This window comes from Catharus ustulatus, chromosome 28 (assembly GCF_009819885.2).
Source record: "Catharus ustulatus isolate bCatUst1 chromosome 28, bCatUst1.pri.v2, whole genome shotgun sequence".
NCBI classification, from domain to species: domain Eukaryota; kingdom Metazoa; phylum Chordata; class Aves; order Passeriformes; family Turdidae; genus Catharus; species Catharus ustulatus.
The window spans coordinates 5,946,934-5,961,051 of record NC_046248.1 but is presented as its reverse complement, the minus strand read 5'-3'; the positions used below and the strand labels follow the sequence as shown (position 1 = coordinate 5,961,051).

General features: G+C 61.3%; 1 protein-coding gene across 1 annotated transcript; it reads right to left on the bottom strand.

Annotated features, from left to right (window-relative positions):
- Positions 1–495: 495 nt before the first annotated feature.
- On the bottom strand, positions 496–13,784 carry PCSK7 (proprotein convertase subtilisin/kexin type 7). The gene is made up of 16 exons (XM_033081564.2): positions 13,733–13,784; positions 12,445–12,924; positions 11,927–12,061; positions 11,372–11,537; positions 10,453–10,543; positions 9,861–9,915; positions 8,679–8,817; positions 8,011–8,111; positions 5,971–6,138; positions 4,487–4,594; positions 3,480–3,582; positions 2,631–2,787; positions 2,430–2,524; positions 2,220–2,313; positions 1,846–1,963; positions 496–1,693 (listed from the first exon to the last, which is right to left on the bottom strand). Exons 2-16 carry the CDS (start codon positions 12,910–12,912, stop codon positions 1,289–1,291), a joined length of 2,403 nt encoding a protein of 800 aa, XP_032937455.1. The 5' UTR covers positions 12,913–12,924; positions 13,733–13,784; the 3' UTR covers positions 496–1,288.
- Between the last annotated feature and the right edge of the window lie 334 nt (positions 13,785–14,118).

Below are 14,118 nucleotides of genomic sequence, written 5' to 3'. Positions count from 1 at the left end.
CCGGCCCCCGGGGCCACCGCCCTGCCCGCCGCCCGCACGCCACTGCCGCAGAGATCCCTGCGAACGGGGAGAAGGGAGAATTGGCCTCGGTTTTGTACTTCGTTTTTGTCAAAATTAAAAGGTTATATTCATCTAGCGTGGCCTGACGAGGTTTGATCCCGCCTGCCCTGCTGCAGCTGGATGGTGGCGCCTGGAAAGCCAAAGTCCTTTCCCTAGAAGGCTAAAGCTGCTCCTTCTGCTGCCTCCAAACCTGGAGCTTGGATTGTCCCTGCCCAGTTGGAAAACTCTGCCCTCTCCCCCCAACCATGACACCCACTCTTATCCTTGCTCCTTGCACTGCTCTGGCCCAGTCCTTGCCTCCCCCCTTTTATCCCAGGGCACAGAAGGCATGCAGATCCCACAGATGCAGCCCCCAGGCTGGGAGGTGATGTGTAACACATTTTTCCACAGTGAGGAAGCTTTGGGAAGGCAGAAGAGTGATGGATGGGGGGAGAGGAGGGTTTTTCAGGCTTTATTTGGAAAGCTACACAAAAGGGCTTTGCTGATTAAAAAACAAACCCCAGCTTTAAAAAAATAAACCACCGAACCCAAAGACATGTGAACAAGCCAACCCTGCTCAGACGAGCCACTGCCAGAGCAACTCAGCCTCCCCTCCCCAGCCCCAGCCAGCCCTACCTGCCACCAGAGGTGGCACAGGGACAGCCCCATCCTGCCCCCAAACACGCTGGCTCCCGTCTCCCCCACCCCACAGCTGCTCTGTCCCCACGGGAGAGGAGGAATCAGCAGGATTGGAGCACGGGGCACAGGGAGAAGTGCTGGTTGGAGATGAGTGAAGTAACTCCCTGCTTCTAAACTGGGATAACTGGTGGGTAAGGGCCCAGGAAAATGCCATTGCTGCGGGGTCCCTGCCTGCCTGGGCCTTGTCTCGTTTTCCAGGCTCACTCTGCAGAAATCAGGGACAAAGTGACACGTCTTGGCCTGGCTGCAGAGGCAGAAGGGGCTGTGTGGATCTGCCTGGCTCTATGGGAATGGCACTCCACACTCAACAGGGAGCCCTGAGCGTCGGGCAGGGCAGGCTCTTGTCAGGAAAGGGTTTAAGGCTTGCTTTGTTTTCCAGAAGGAGGGAAGGGAAGCTCCCTTTCCAGTACCAGCCCTCTCTCCTTGTTTCTGAGCCACTTCCAACACCACCTCCTGCAGGACACAGTGGCAATGGTCCGTGGAGGCTCAGGAATGAGTCTGTGCTGCCTGAGCCCAGGAAGGTCGTACCAAGGCAGGAGCCCAGCCCCAGTCAGCAGGGCTGGTGCTCCCTGTCCTCCCCGAGGAGTTCAGTCGATGCCTCCCGGCCCAGGAATCCTGTTCCAGTGGGGGCTGCCTCATGGAAGCTCACAGCTCTGCCATTGCTGGAAAGTTTGGGGTGGGTGGGGGTCCAGGACCCCTCCTCCCCATGCCGGGCAGGCTCCAGGTGCTCACACTCCATCTCAGCCTCCTCCATGTCCTTCTCCTGGTACAGTGGCACCGACTCCATCTCCAGGCCGCTCTCCAGGGCTCGGTGCTTCCCACCCTGCTGGTACCACCTGCAGCTGCTGGAGCGGGAGCAGGCCAGGTCCAGCCCCACCTCGTTCCTGGTCAGGCAAACCTCCAGCATGTAGTAGAAAGTCCAGAACACAGCAAAGCATCCCAAGAGCAGGAGGGTCTGCAGAGGGAAACCCCTTGAAAAACACAGCTATCAACGCCCCCAGGGCCCTGCCCGCTGCCCAGCAGAGAGGGCACAGAGTTCTGAGCAGGGTCCTGCTCTTCCAGCTCACCCTGGGGGATGCAGGGCGCCCAGCCTGCAGGCAGGCTCACCTTGAGGGTGTTGGCTGTGATGGTGTAACGCTGCTCCTCGGGGATGTCCAGCCCTGGGGGACAGGGCAGGGAGAAGTCACCCCTCAGGTACTTCCCACTCATGGCTTCCTCCAGCAGCCTGGGGACAGAGACACCCCGTGAGGTAGAGGGGCTCCAGGGAGCCTCCAAAATGCCCACAAAGGCTCTGGAGTGTCTCCTTCAGCACAGAGCTGTGTTCTGCAGCCCATCACTGCCTTGTGAGTGTGAGGGCAGCCCCAGCCTCACCTGCTACACACCCACCTGGCAGCAACACGGCTCCAACACTGCTCACAGGCAGATAAACCCCTCAGCCTCCCCCTCCTGGCTCCCTCCAAGCTGGGGACGTGGTGTCCTACCTCTGCCGTTCCTTTATCTCTGCTGGGGACCAGGAGGAGCCGTACAGAGTCAGCTGCCAGTGCTTCAAGGTGCCAGGCCTCAGGCTCTCGTCTCCTGGGGAGGAAGCAGGTTGGTCCAGTGGGGAACCCTCTAAGCCAAGCAGTTGATGAGCTGGCAGCTCCCTGGACATGGCACAGAGCTGGCAGCACTGCGGGGAAGGCAGGACTCACCGATGTCCCTGATGAGCAGCCTGTAGGTGCCCTGTGCCTCCTCGCCCCAGCACCGCACCGTGGAGAAGGTCCAGTCAGAGAAGCCATTGGGGTCCCTGCCAAGGGGTGAGGGGAAACAGCCCATGAGGGGTCACAGAGCCTGAGCCACCAGCGGACATGGCCCCAGTGCCCTGCCCTGCTCACTGTGCCCTCGGTGCTTACGAGTCCATGCTCCGCGTGGTGCCGATCAGGGACATCATCCCGCTGGGGCAGAAGAGCCGGATCTCCAGGTTGCCACGGCGAGGGTGGGTTATGGTGACAGTCACTGCCACGTGCTCCAGGGTCCTCATGCCAGACAGCTGTAGGTCGGCAGGGGTGACTGGGAAAGGGAAGGGAGGGTGGTCAAGGCTGGTGGCTTTGGGATGGAGTCCCCACTGCCAGCCAGCCACACCGGGCTGTGGTGTCACTTAACAGGACACCACAGGACACACAGGTTGTCTCTGCCCCTGTATGGGACTGGGAGCAGAAGCCAGGTGTCCAGGTTGGCCCATCCCATCTCAAACTGATCCCAGCTCCAGGAATTCTCACAGCCCCAGTGCTGCTGACCACAGCCCAGGTGTGGGGAGATGTGGGCACATGCCAGGACAGGCACCTCACAGAGCCAGCAGAGTCCCCTGTGTGCAGGCCCTGCTAGGGGCTGGGAAGGGCTGGGGCTGAGCTCTCCTTCCCACTGGTAGCAGCCAGAGCTGTTCTGTTCCGGACAGGCCTGGCCAAGTCGGGAGCTGCAGCATTGCCTAAAATGGTCAAAGCCAGCCGAGCGCCTCTGGCCGCTGCCCAGCCCAGCCCAGCCCGGCTCCTGAGCCCGGCCTGCCTCCCCAAACACATCAGTGCAGCCTGGGCTTGTGGGGAGGGGATCCCCTGGGGATGGGTAGCGGAAAAAGCCCAGGCAGCCAGCACTTAACCCCTTCCTGGCCTCCTGCAGCCCAGGCTGTTCCTGCCCTGCTGTGCCGCAGGCCGGGCAGGCAGGGCTGGCTCAGCACAGCTCTCCTCTCATGGCACACCTGCTCTTACCGTTCCAGGCCACCTCCAGCTCCTGAGGGAGCAAGGGGATGCTCCTGCCCTCCTTCAGCACGGGGCTCACGTACGAGGCCAGGTATGGCACGGACTCCCAGATCTGCAGGGGAAGGAGAGAGGGCTCAGCACGGATTGCACCCTCCCTGCACATCCATCCCTCCATCTCCCACAACTCTCACAAGATGCTCCTGTGCTGGATGTGGGCCCAGGCCAAGAGGCCTCTCCCAGTGATGCTCTGGGACTCACAGGCTGCTGTGACACCCCAGGGATGGCAGCAATGCCAACATGGCCAGGGAAGGAGGGAAAGTCACTGCCTGGGAGACAGACAGGCTGATCAAGGTTTGGGACTCCCCAGCTCTGTGTTTGTCACAGTGGCTTTGAGGGATGTCTTGAGGCTGTTCCACTCCAAGCCCTGCTACAGTGGCACAGGGAACAGCAGAACCCAACTGCCTGCAGGAGGAGGGAGCAGCCTGGCAGCCCCTGTGACCCCAGGGCACGGCTGGCAGCGGCAGTGACCCCGCACAGCTGCACAGAGCTCCACACACGAGCCAGACCCAGTGCCAAAGGGACGTGCCCTGGGCTCGTGTGACCAGAGCAGGAAGAGATGGGGATGCCACTGCTGCTGTGACCACACCACTCCCCTGGAGCTGCCAGCTGAGAACAGCCTGTTGTGGGGGCAGGACACCCCCCTGCAGCCACTGGGAGGGAGGAAGGTGCTGGGGCTGCTGACGAAGCTCCCGTTGCTGTGAATCAGGGCCCTCACCATGGCTATATATAGTGCTGGACAGCAGCAGCTTGGGGCAGCTTTCAGGCACTGCTGGGAGCCTCATGACCTCATACCAAAAGCAGCCTCAGAGCCAGGGCCAGCAGGATGGTGGCCAAAGTGCTGGTCCTGAACGGCAGCGCTGTCACCCCACAGCGTCACCAGGACAGGACCTGTCCCTGCCATGGGGCTGGGCTGCTCTGCCTGCCCACAGGGCAGGTGAGGGAGGGCAGGGAATTACCTTGGCAGCGTTCACCAGCCTCCAGGCGTTGAGCAGGCCGAAGCCATGCTGGTGGCTGTGGCTGAAGCCTGCCTGGTTCGTGTCCCACTTGGCGTGACGGTCCTCGTACTGCAAAGAACACAGGGTGCTCTGCTCACCTGGGGGACAGCAGCAGCCTGAAACCCCCAGGCCTGAAGGGAAGGAGGCCCAGACACATCCCACAGTGGTGGGAGAGCAAACCCACATGGCCTTATTAGAAAGGAACAGGTTGACCTTCGCTTGAAACAAATCCCAGGACAAAGTGGCTCCCCAGCTCCTCAGAAAGGAAATGCAGCAGCATGAAAGGGCACAAATGCCTCTGCTCTGAAACATCCCAGCTGCTCCCTGGTGCCCAAACCATTGCCTGTGGCATGGCAGAAGCCTTGGAGAGAAGGAACAGAGTCCTTTAAATCAGCAAGAGCTGGGGCAGGACAGATCTGGGTCCCATCACTTACTGGGTTGTACTGCTCTGGCAATGTTGGCTTGGACATTATGGAAAACACTGTCCCATGCCAAAGCGAGCACAGCATCAGCTGGACACAGACTCCTGCTCCCCAGAGGAGTGTGGAAGAAGCCTCAAGCCTCCAGTGAGTCCCACTCCTGCTCTGGGTGAAGGGAATTTGCTGTCCAGCTCTCTGTTGTGCCTGTTTCCAGGAGCCCAGTTCTCTGGAGAGCCCAGGAGAGGCCAGGACAGGGCAGAGCTCCTCACTTTCCCACTGCCTGCACCATGAGGTGACATTGCAGAGGTGTCAATCCTTGGGATGGGCCAGCCCCACTGCATGCACACAGGGCCCTGGAACCTGCTGAGCCCTGGAACCTTCTGAGTCCTGGAACCTGCTGTGCCCTGGAACCTGCTGTGCCCTGGAACCTGCTGAGCTCTGGTACCTCCTATCTCTGGAACCTGCTGAGCCCTGGAACCTGCTGAGCTCTGGAACCTGCTGTGCCCCTAGAAATTGCTGTGCCCTGGAACCTGCTGAGCCCCTGGAACCTGCTGTGCCCCTGGAACCTGCTGAGCCCTGGAACCTGCTGTGCCCCTGGAACCTGCTGTGCCCCTGGAACCTGCTGTGCCCTGGAACCTGCTGTGCCCTGGAACCTGCTGTGCCCCTGGAACCTGCTGTGCCCCTGGAACCTGCTGTGCCCCTGGAACCTGCTGTGCCCTGGAACCTGCTGTGCCCTGGAACCTGCTGTGCCCCTGGAACCTGCTGAGCCCCACACTGGCAGATAGAAGCATTCCTGAGGCAAATAACCCATTTATTATCATGACAGGGAAAAATGCCTCAGCCACATTCCTGGAAGAACACGGGGTGAGGGGAAAACACAATCCCTGTGCTGGGAGCCAGACAAGGGAGAGATTTACGGAGGGGCAGCAGACATAAACAAGGATGTGCACAGCAGGGCTGTGCTGCAGTGACCCTGAGGGGAGCTCTGGGAAGGAGGCAGCCAGGAGGGGAGGGCCAGCTGCTCACCTTGGTGGCAGTGAAGACGATGACGTGCTGCACGTCCCGCCAGGTGAGGCACGGCCGCACCTGCAGCATCAGCGCGATCATCCCCGCGGCCAGGGGAGCCGCGGCCGAGGTCCCCGTGTGCCCCTCCGTGCAGCCCGTGCCCTTCTGCAAGTCCCAGTCTGTTGTCACCTGCCCAGGGAGAGGAGACAGGCCTCTGTCAGGCCACTGTGCCGTGCTGGGCTGGCTGGACAGGTCCATGTGTCACCCTGAGCTGTGCCTTTGCCAGCCCAAGCTCAGGCTGTGACACAAGTGTCCCTGGGACAGCCTCACTGCAGGGACAGATCCCAGCTGGGAAACGATGCATGGAGACAGCTCCCTTTGTGGGGAGAGAGGGAGAAACTAGCCCTAACTAAGCACCTTTGTGGGAAACTCCTGGCAGATACAGTTTGGGTTCTTCCTCACCTTCACTGCTGATCCCAGTGTCACAACCAGACTGCAGGGGGGACACGTGGGACTGTGCAGAGCACACAGAGCCTCAGAAAGAGGCATCAGGAGGCTCCCAAATCATGCTCTTAACTGCAAAGCAAGTGCATCCATCTCCCTCTGCTCCCTGTGGGGAGTAAGCCCAAAATCTGAGGAGTTTCTTGTGTTTTTGCTTGACTCCATCCTGTTTTTCCAGCTGTGAGTGGCTCCAGCTCATGCTGGGACACCGAGTATCCCACACAGAGCACCCCCAGAGCACAAACTTTCAGTAGGAAGCACATCCAGTGCCAGAAGCCGTATTAAATTCTTCCCATTAAGGAAACCACACAAAGTTTATGGTCTGGTTAAAAAAAAAAAAAAAAAAAAAAGCTGGAGCAGATGGCTGCAGGGACATTAACTCTGGCACCACTGCAGTGAGCTCCAGGGTGCCCAGGAGCAGAGTGTGCTCCTGAAAAAGGGTTGTGTGGGGTTTAGCAAGGCACAGGCTGTTCCCAGGCTACGTGTGCAGCTCGCCCTGGCTGCCCCAGGGAGTGCCAGCTCCCCTGTCATTGTCCCATAAAGCCAGTGTTTCAAATGAACCTGCATTTGTGACCTTCCAAGCCCTCACACCGTGCTGGGGGAAGCCAGACCAAGCCACGAGCCTGTAGCTCCTGTTGGGATGCAGCAGAACCTCGCTGGCTCCCTTTTTTCCCAGTGTCAGTACTTTCCAAACCAGCCTGGGATAACTGCAGAGATTTCTGAAAGCCAAAATCAGCCCTGTTCTGGGTTTTACTCTCCCTGTGGCAGATTGTGCCGTGCCCTGGCTGGGCACAGATCCCTGCCCTGGCTCTGGGCTGCAGGAGGAGCTTGCTGACTCCCAGCCAGGTGCCTGAGGATCCCAGGCTCTCCCTGCTCCCCTGGTTCACCCAGCACGTGGGGAAGCCTGTTTGACAGGCCTGGATTCAGCTGCTCTGTGGTAGGCACAGAGCCACAGGAAAGTGCTTTTGTGTACCTGTCCTGGTGGGAGATCCTCCAGATGCGGGCAACACAACCCTAAACATCAGGAGCCAGTGATGTTTCCCCCAAGCTGCTGTGGGGTGGGAGGGCTCTACAGCCCCTGCTGGCCCCACAGGACAGGAAGGGGTCACACCACTGGGGTGGGGGCAGCCTGGCACCAAGGGAGGGACAGGCTGGGCCAGGCCTGCAGGAGGGAAAACAGCCCTGGCTGCTTGGCTCAGGCAGAAAGGACGTGTTGTTGACAAGAAAAGAAGTCGTTTTTTTGGCAGAAGAAGGGAAAAGCTGATAAAAATATTCTTAAAAATTCAACTGGGAGAGGCCCATGTGCCAGAACAGAGGAGAAGCTGGGGCCAAGTGGTTTAAAGAGCCCGATGCTCTCCCTGCCCTCCGTGCTCCAGCACCCCTTGGGAGCAGAGCGAGGCAGGAGTGAGGGGGGCTGGGAAACACGACCCTCCCTCTGGGGGAGAAAAGCACATCCACACCCTGGCTCACAGAGGAGCTGTGTGGCAATCAAAGGGGATGGTGCCATGTCCTGGCTGTCCCCAGGGTGGCCAGGAGGGCACAGGGGACACAGGCACTCACGATGCTCCTCATCATCTTGTCCCCGCCGCTGAAGGTCACGGCCAGCATGGAGGCACATTCCTCAGCATAGAAGGGCATGGAGCCCGTCTCATCCACAGCTCCTGGGAAAACAGGAGAGGAAACCCAGCTGTGTGAAACCTGCTCTGCCTCAACTGCTGCCATTTCAAGGTGTTGATTCCCTAAGAGCCTCGCCTGCCAGATGTGCTCCTCCAAGGCCTGGGAGCTGGGCAGGGAAATCAGAACCAAGCCTGGATTTTCCCCACCTGGAAGATCTAGAGGAGCCATGATAAATAATCCCTCACTGTGATCCCACACAGATCTTCTGCCCCTCACACAGCTTCTGCCCTGGAGAACGTGGATTACACATTTCTCCTCTAACACAAATGATGGGAATTCTGCATTCCAGGTCATTCCCTGAACATGGCAGTGTCTGTCACAGCCCTGGAGGGAGGCCTGGACACAGGCGGGAATTTCTCTGGCCTCCTCTTGCTCTGTAGGTCAGAAGCAATCTGCAGGCTTGGGGGCTGAAGCCCAGCACACCCTAGACACTGCCAAGCTTTCTCCCACACACTTTCCCACAGATTCCCACCATCCAGCCAGCTCCCAGCTTTTGGGATGACCTCACTGCTCCAGGCTGGGCAGGGAGGGGACAGAAGAGCCAGGCTCACCTATGGTGACAGTGTAGATGGAGTTGGCATATCCATCGTAGTTGCAGTTGTCACTGTGCTGGCCCCCGTTGCCACTGGCCACCACGAAGATGCTGCCAAAGCCCCGGCGACCCGCGATCACCCCGTGCTGCAGGGCAGCCTGTGGAGAGGGACAGGCCAGGGGGCTCTTCCAGCTCCTTCCAGACTGCTGCCAGTGGTTTCTGCCAGCAGCCAGCCCAGCATGTGTGATCAGGGCTCCCCACACCGAGCCACTGCCTCCCTGTGAGTGCCCAGCCCCACAGACACTGGGGCTCTGCCCTTGCTGAGACACAGCACGCCATGGGGAAGCACATTCCAGCCCAGACCCCATTCCCATCTAGGGAAAGGACACGTCTGATGGATGAGCAAGAACACAACCCCACTGGAAGTGACTGCCCTGCTCTGCCTCCCCCTGGCACATTCTGCCCTCCTGACTGCTGTGGCACAGCGAGCTCTGCCCCTGCTCTGTGTCCTGGAGCTTGTTCCAGCTGTCTCTGCAGGCAGGAAGGGAATAAATTAACTTGCAGAACTGGAAACCATTTGTTATGGTGAACGAACAGCTCGGTTGTCAGCGCTGCTCTGAAGAGCACAGGAACTGCTGAGTTGTGGTTGGAAAAGCACAGCAGAAGAGCACTGGAGCAGAACCACACCCCACTGCTGGTTTGGGGCCCCTGGGTGACCCCTTGCTGCAGCACAGGCAGGCTGGGTGTGTTTTGCAGCAGTTCTGCAGCACAGGAGCTCTGAGAAAACCTTAATGGCCTGGGAAGGAGCAGCCTCAGCTCTGACTCTTCCTCCCACTGCAATCCCACTCCCCTTATTTACTCCCAGGACCCAAGGGCACCATCCCTGCCTTGAGAACCACTCAGAGCGCAGCGCAAGCTCCTCCTGAGCAGAGCAGAGCATCCTGTGAGCTGCTCAAGCTGTCAGTGCAACACCACAGGTTGTGAAAGAGCCTTTTCCTGCTGGAACCAGCCTCTCCTGCCCTGCCTGAGCACTGCCCTCCCTCCACAGAGCCACCTCTCCCACCCACACAGGGACAGGGGCACCAAGGGACACACACAGACTGCAGAGTGTCACAGCAACGTCCCTCCCCGCCTGAATGGGCAGGCAAAAAGCCACAAGCCCTGGAGTCTCCCCCTTGGGGCTGCTGGGGCTGGGTTTTACCTTGCCCAGTTGATGGGGGCCATCCACAGTCTTCCCATCGTCATCGGGACCCCAGCTGCAAAGACAGACACCGTGAGGTGACAGCCCCAGAGCCCCAGGCAGCTCCTCCTGCTGTACCAGTGAGCTCCCAGCAGCCACCAGCTGCTCCCAGCACCACGACTGGGACTGCAGAGCACTGCACATTCCCACCCATCAGGATGGCCCCTCGCTGCTGGGACATTGCTGTCGTGTTTTCACTGCGCCCCTGGGTCAGATTCCAGTGGACAAAATGTTTGATTTTTTATTTAACAAGCGGCTTCTCACACATTCCAGCCCCTGTCACACGGCTCAGCCGGGGCTGCCTGGCCACAGTGGGGAGCACAGTGTTCCCCACAGCACAGCCAGCCCAGGGGATGTGCTGCAGCAGCACACAGAGGGGATCTCACAACTGCAGGTGCTGTGCGCAGCCTGGGACAGGAGCAGGAACAGGATTTCGGTGCCTCAGGGCAAACTGCAGCCACAGGAGGATGGGAGCTGGTGTGAGCACTCAGCCATGAGTTGTGACCCTGTCCCCAGGCAGAGCAGGGCCAGCTCAGGGTCCCCTGGGGCTCACCTGCAGCTGTAGATGTCATTGATCTGATAGTGCTTGTTGAAGGCGATGGCCTCCATGCTGTCCGTGAGGGGCCCGTCCAGCACTCGGATGCCTGCAGGACACAGGACAAGGAACGTGACCAACGTGGGTCACATGAGCTGCAGAAACTGCAAACAACCTCCTGGCTCGAGGCTGCCCCGCTGTGCTCAGCCCAGTTTTGGAGGGCTGAGGGCTGAGGCAGCGCCAGGTCCTGCCCAGATCCGGGCAAAGCCTCCTGTTCCCTGTGCTGTGGGTACACAGTGAGCTCATCCCTGCTCCTGCCAGCAGGGAGCCTCTGCCTGCTGTGCCCTGGACACCCCTGGCACCCCAGGGACTGTGGGGTGACCAGGCATGGACAGAATCCTGTCCCAGCATTGCTGTCCCCTGCCCTGCCAGGGACACATCCTGCAGGGCACAGAGACCTCGCCTCCCTCCCAGAGCAGCTCAGGAGCTCTGGGCACAGCACACATTCCCTGGCCTTGCAGGGCAGAGGCACAGCACTGGCTCTTCACCTCCATCCATCCCACAAGGCAAAGCTGAGACCAGGGACCAGAGCAGTGAGAGGGGCTGGCCAAGATTTTCTGCCCCAGCACCTTCACACACAGCCTGGGCATGTTGTGACACAACCACCTGGCTCAACCAGCATGACACAACTGTTCTGCCAAAAGTTTGGCAGCCAGGGAGGCCGGGAAAAAGCTGCCAGGAGCCAGTTCCTCTGGAGAGGAGCTCAGACCCTCCCTGCAGCAGCCCAACCAGCCTGAGCACGGCAGTGCTGACTCAGAGCTGTTCCAGCCCATGGAGGGTGTGCCACCTCAGGGATGGAGGTGAGGCACGCTGGAGCTCCTGGGAGCTGTGCCTGGCAGCCTGTCCCTGGGAGCCGTGCCTGGCAGCCCGCACGTACCCGCGATGCGGCTCCCGTAGGCGACTCCCACCGTGCAGAAGCTGTTGTTTGGCACAGCCGCGATCTCCCCGGCGCAGCGGGTCCCGTGGTGGTTCCCGTTCTCCTCGTCGGGGTGAGGCATAGGGTCAGGGTCGTTGGAGTTCAAGTCATAGCTGCCTTCTGGGCTCTGGGAACAGAGCTACAGTCAGGACTGGGGCTCTGCTCTCCTCAGTTTGGGGAAAGCAGGAGTTAAGAGATGCAACATGGGCTGAAACACAGGCTGGAAGTCACGGGGACTTGGAGGCTGCTTCCTCACAGGGCTGCAGCTCAACACTGCTATCTGCTGCTGTGGGGAAGGGACCAACCAAGGCATCTCCAGGCACTGCTGCGGGTCAGAGAGATGCCAGCTGCCTCCCATGTGTTGCACAAAGGTAGGTAACCCTGAAACCCAGGTGCAAAATCTCCCAGGCAAGGTTTGCTGCCGGCACATTCCGCCCAAGGTGACGGCGCAGGCTGGACTCTGAACTCTCACACGCTCCTGTCACACTGCCTGGCCTCCAGCCTGCAGGCACTCACGTAGTTTGGCTGGATGTCCTTGATGGTGTGCTCCACGCCGTCGTCCACCACCACCACTGTCACCCCGTGCCCCGTCACGTTCCGCTCCCACACGCCCGTGACGTTGATGTCCTTCCCGGGGCTCTTGCGGTTGTTCTAAGCACCAGAAAGGACAGTGAGGGGAGAGGACAGTGCTGAGGGAACCTCCTGGGTGCACTGGATGTCATGTGTAGGGCTGGGGCCACAGGACAGTCAGGGGAGATGGTGTGAGGCTGACAGCGAGGTGGCTCGAGCCATGATGTGGAGGGCACAGTGTGCTCCAGCCAAACCCCTCTGACCACCCCATTGCACAACCAGCTGCAGGAGCTGCTTCTTCCCGTTACCACAGCCAGCATGTGGCAGGCAGGACGAGCTCTCAGCGAGCTCCCTCCTCACCAAAGAACAGAAAGAGGCTGCTCTGCCTCCCGCACGACAGCTCGCCCGTGGCCACACAAACAGCCCGAGCCTGCGAGCACAGCAGGAGCCAGGAAACCACTCACCAGATGCCACTGCTGGGGGTATTTGGGATCGTTAAAGTGCAGGCTGCGCTTGGAGCGCTTCAGCAGCTTCTGTTCCGAGTGCCACCGCACGCTGTCGTGCTGTGCAAACAAAGTGTCCACCGACCTCCTTATTGCTTCGTGTTCGCTCGCCGCCTGGCCGTCGGGCTGGTAGGCAAAGAGGTAATGGCCCTTGAGCTCCCCGACACGGCCCATGTTCACCAGCCCCGCAGTCTGGGCCAGCTCCTCTGCCCGCTGCTCCAGCTCCTCCTCGGGTGCATCCAAGCTGACCGCCCACGTCAGCTTCCCGTGGCGGCCCTCAGTGTCCGGAGCGCGCTGTCCACTGCAGGCTGGTCCGGCCGGCGAGGCCAGGGGGATCCAGGCAGCGCTCAGCCAAAGGCACGTGTGGATGCAGAGCGTGGCCTCCATCCCTGCACTCCATAGCGGCGCTGCCCGCCTCCAATGCGGCATCAGACAGGCGGGCTGCAACAGCACAGGTCAGACTGGTGAGAACCCCTCCTGAGCAGGGACAGGAGGTCCCACAGAGCCCCACGGCGCTTGCCACCAGCCCGCAGCACAGATGTGCACAGCAGATCCCCGTCCCGGGACAGCCCAGCCCAGCGGCTCGGAGCTGGAGGCACACCCAGGCTGGGCAGGGATCGATCCCAACCTTGCCCTGCCTGCTGGGTGGCAGCCCCGGGCCAGGAAGCACCGCGCCGGGCTGGCAGGAGGAGCCACTTCCCCCTCTCGTGTCTGATAAGGAACCGATAAGAAACTCTTGATGCGCAGCTCCCCAGAACAAACACCGCGGTCCGTGGGCAGAGCCGGTTCCTCTCCTGCAGGAGCCCCACCGAACTCGTTCCTCACCTGCTCCACGGCCGGAGGAACCTGCTTTTCCCCGGTACAGGCGGAAATCACCACCGAGCCCCGGTCCAACCTGCATTCCACACGGCTAACACCTCCCTCGGACATGCCCGGAGCTCGACACCCCCGGCCCTTTCCCCCCTCGATCCGCTCCATTCCCCTCCGACACAACTCATCAGCTGCGGCTGCCGATGGACACCGAGCTCCTCTCCTGAACAGCCGGGCTTTCAGCGCCCCTCCATGCACCCCGGTGCTCCCCGCTCCGCCGGGCACCGCCACAGCCGCACCGCGGGGATCACCCACGGGCAGAGCACAGCACCCCCGTTCCCCTCCGCCACCCTGCTTGGGCCCACAGTGACCCGACAACAGCGCGGCCGGTGCCCGCTGCTCGGCGCGCATCCCGCATCCCGCATCCCGCAGCGCTCACCGGGCATGAGCCGCCGCCGCCGCCGCCGGAACCGCGGAGCCGCTGACAGCGGCGTCACATCCGCCGGGGCGCGGGGCGGAAGGGGCGGCGCGGCGGGGGCGCGGGTCGTGCGCTCCGCCCGGTGCCGCTCCGTGCCCCCCCCGGTGCCGCTCGGCCGGCCCGGCCCAGCCCCGCAGCCGCCCCCATGGCGCTGGAACAGGCGCAGGTCGATGGCCCCGACCCGCCGCGCCTCTGCGAGCCCGGCCCCGCCGCGCCGCCCGGCAGGTAAGGAGGGGGGGGGCCCGGCGGGGCGGCGGCGGGATGGAGCGGGGATGGAGCGGGGATGGGGCGGGGATGGAGCGGCGATGCAGCCGGGATGCGGACGCTGACCGATGTCCCGTTGCTCG

Bases quoted from the DNA above. Each gene is read 5' to 3' on its own strand.
- PCSK7 (XM_033081564.2), bottom strand. From the start codon at position 12,912: ATGCCGCATTGGAGGCGGGCAGCGCCGCTATGGAGTGCAGGGATGGAG. The intron at 8,818-9,860 runs GTAAAACCCAGC...CCCTCTCCACAG, and splicing joins GCCCCCATCAACTGGGCAAG to GCTGCCCTGCAGCACGGGGT. The intron at 3,583-4,486 runs GTAATTCCCTGC...CTTCCCCTGCAG, and splicing joins GGCTGGTGAACGCTGCCAAG to ATCTGGGAGTCCGTGCCATA.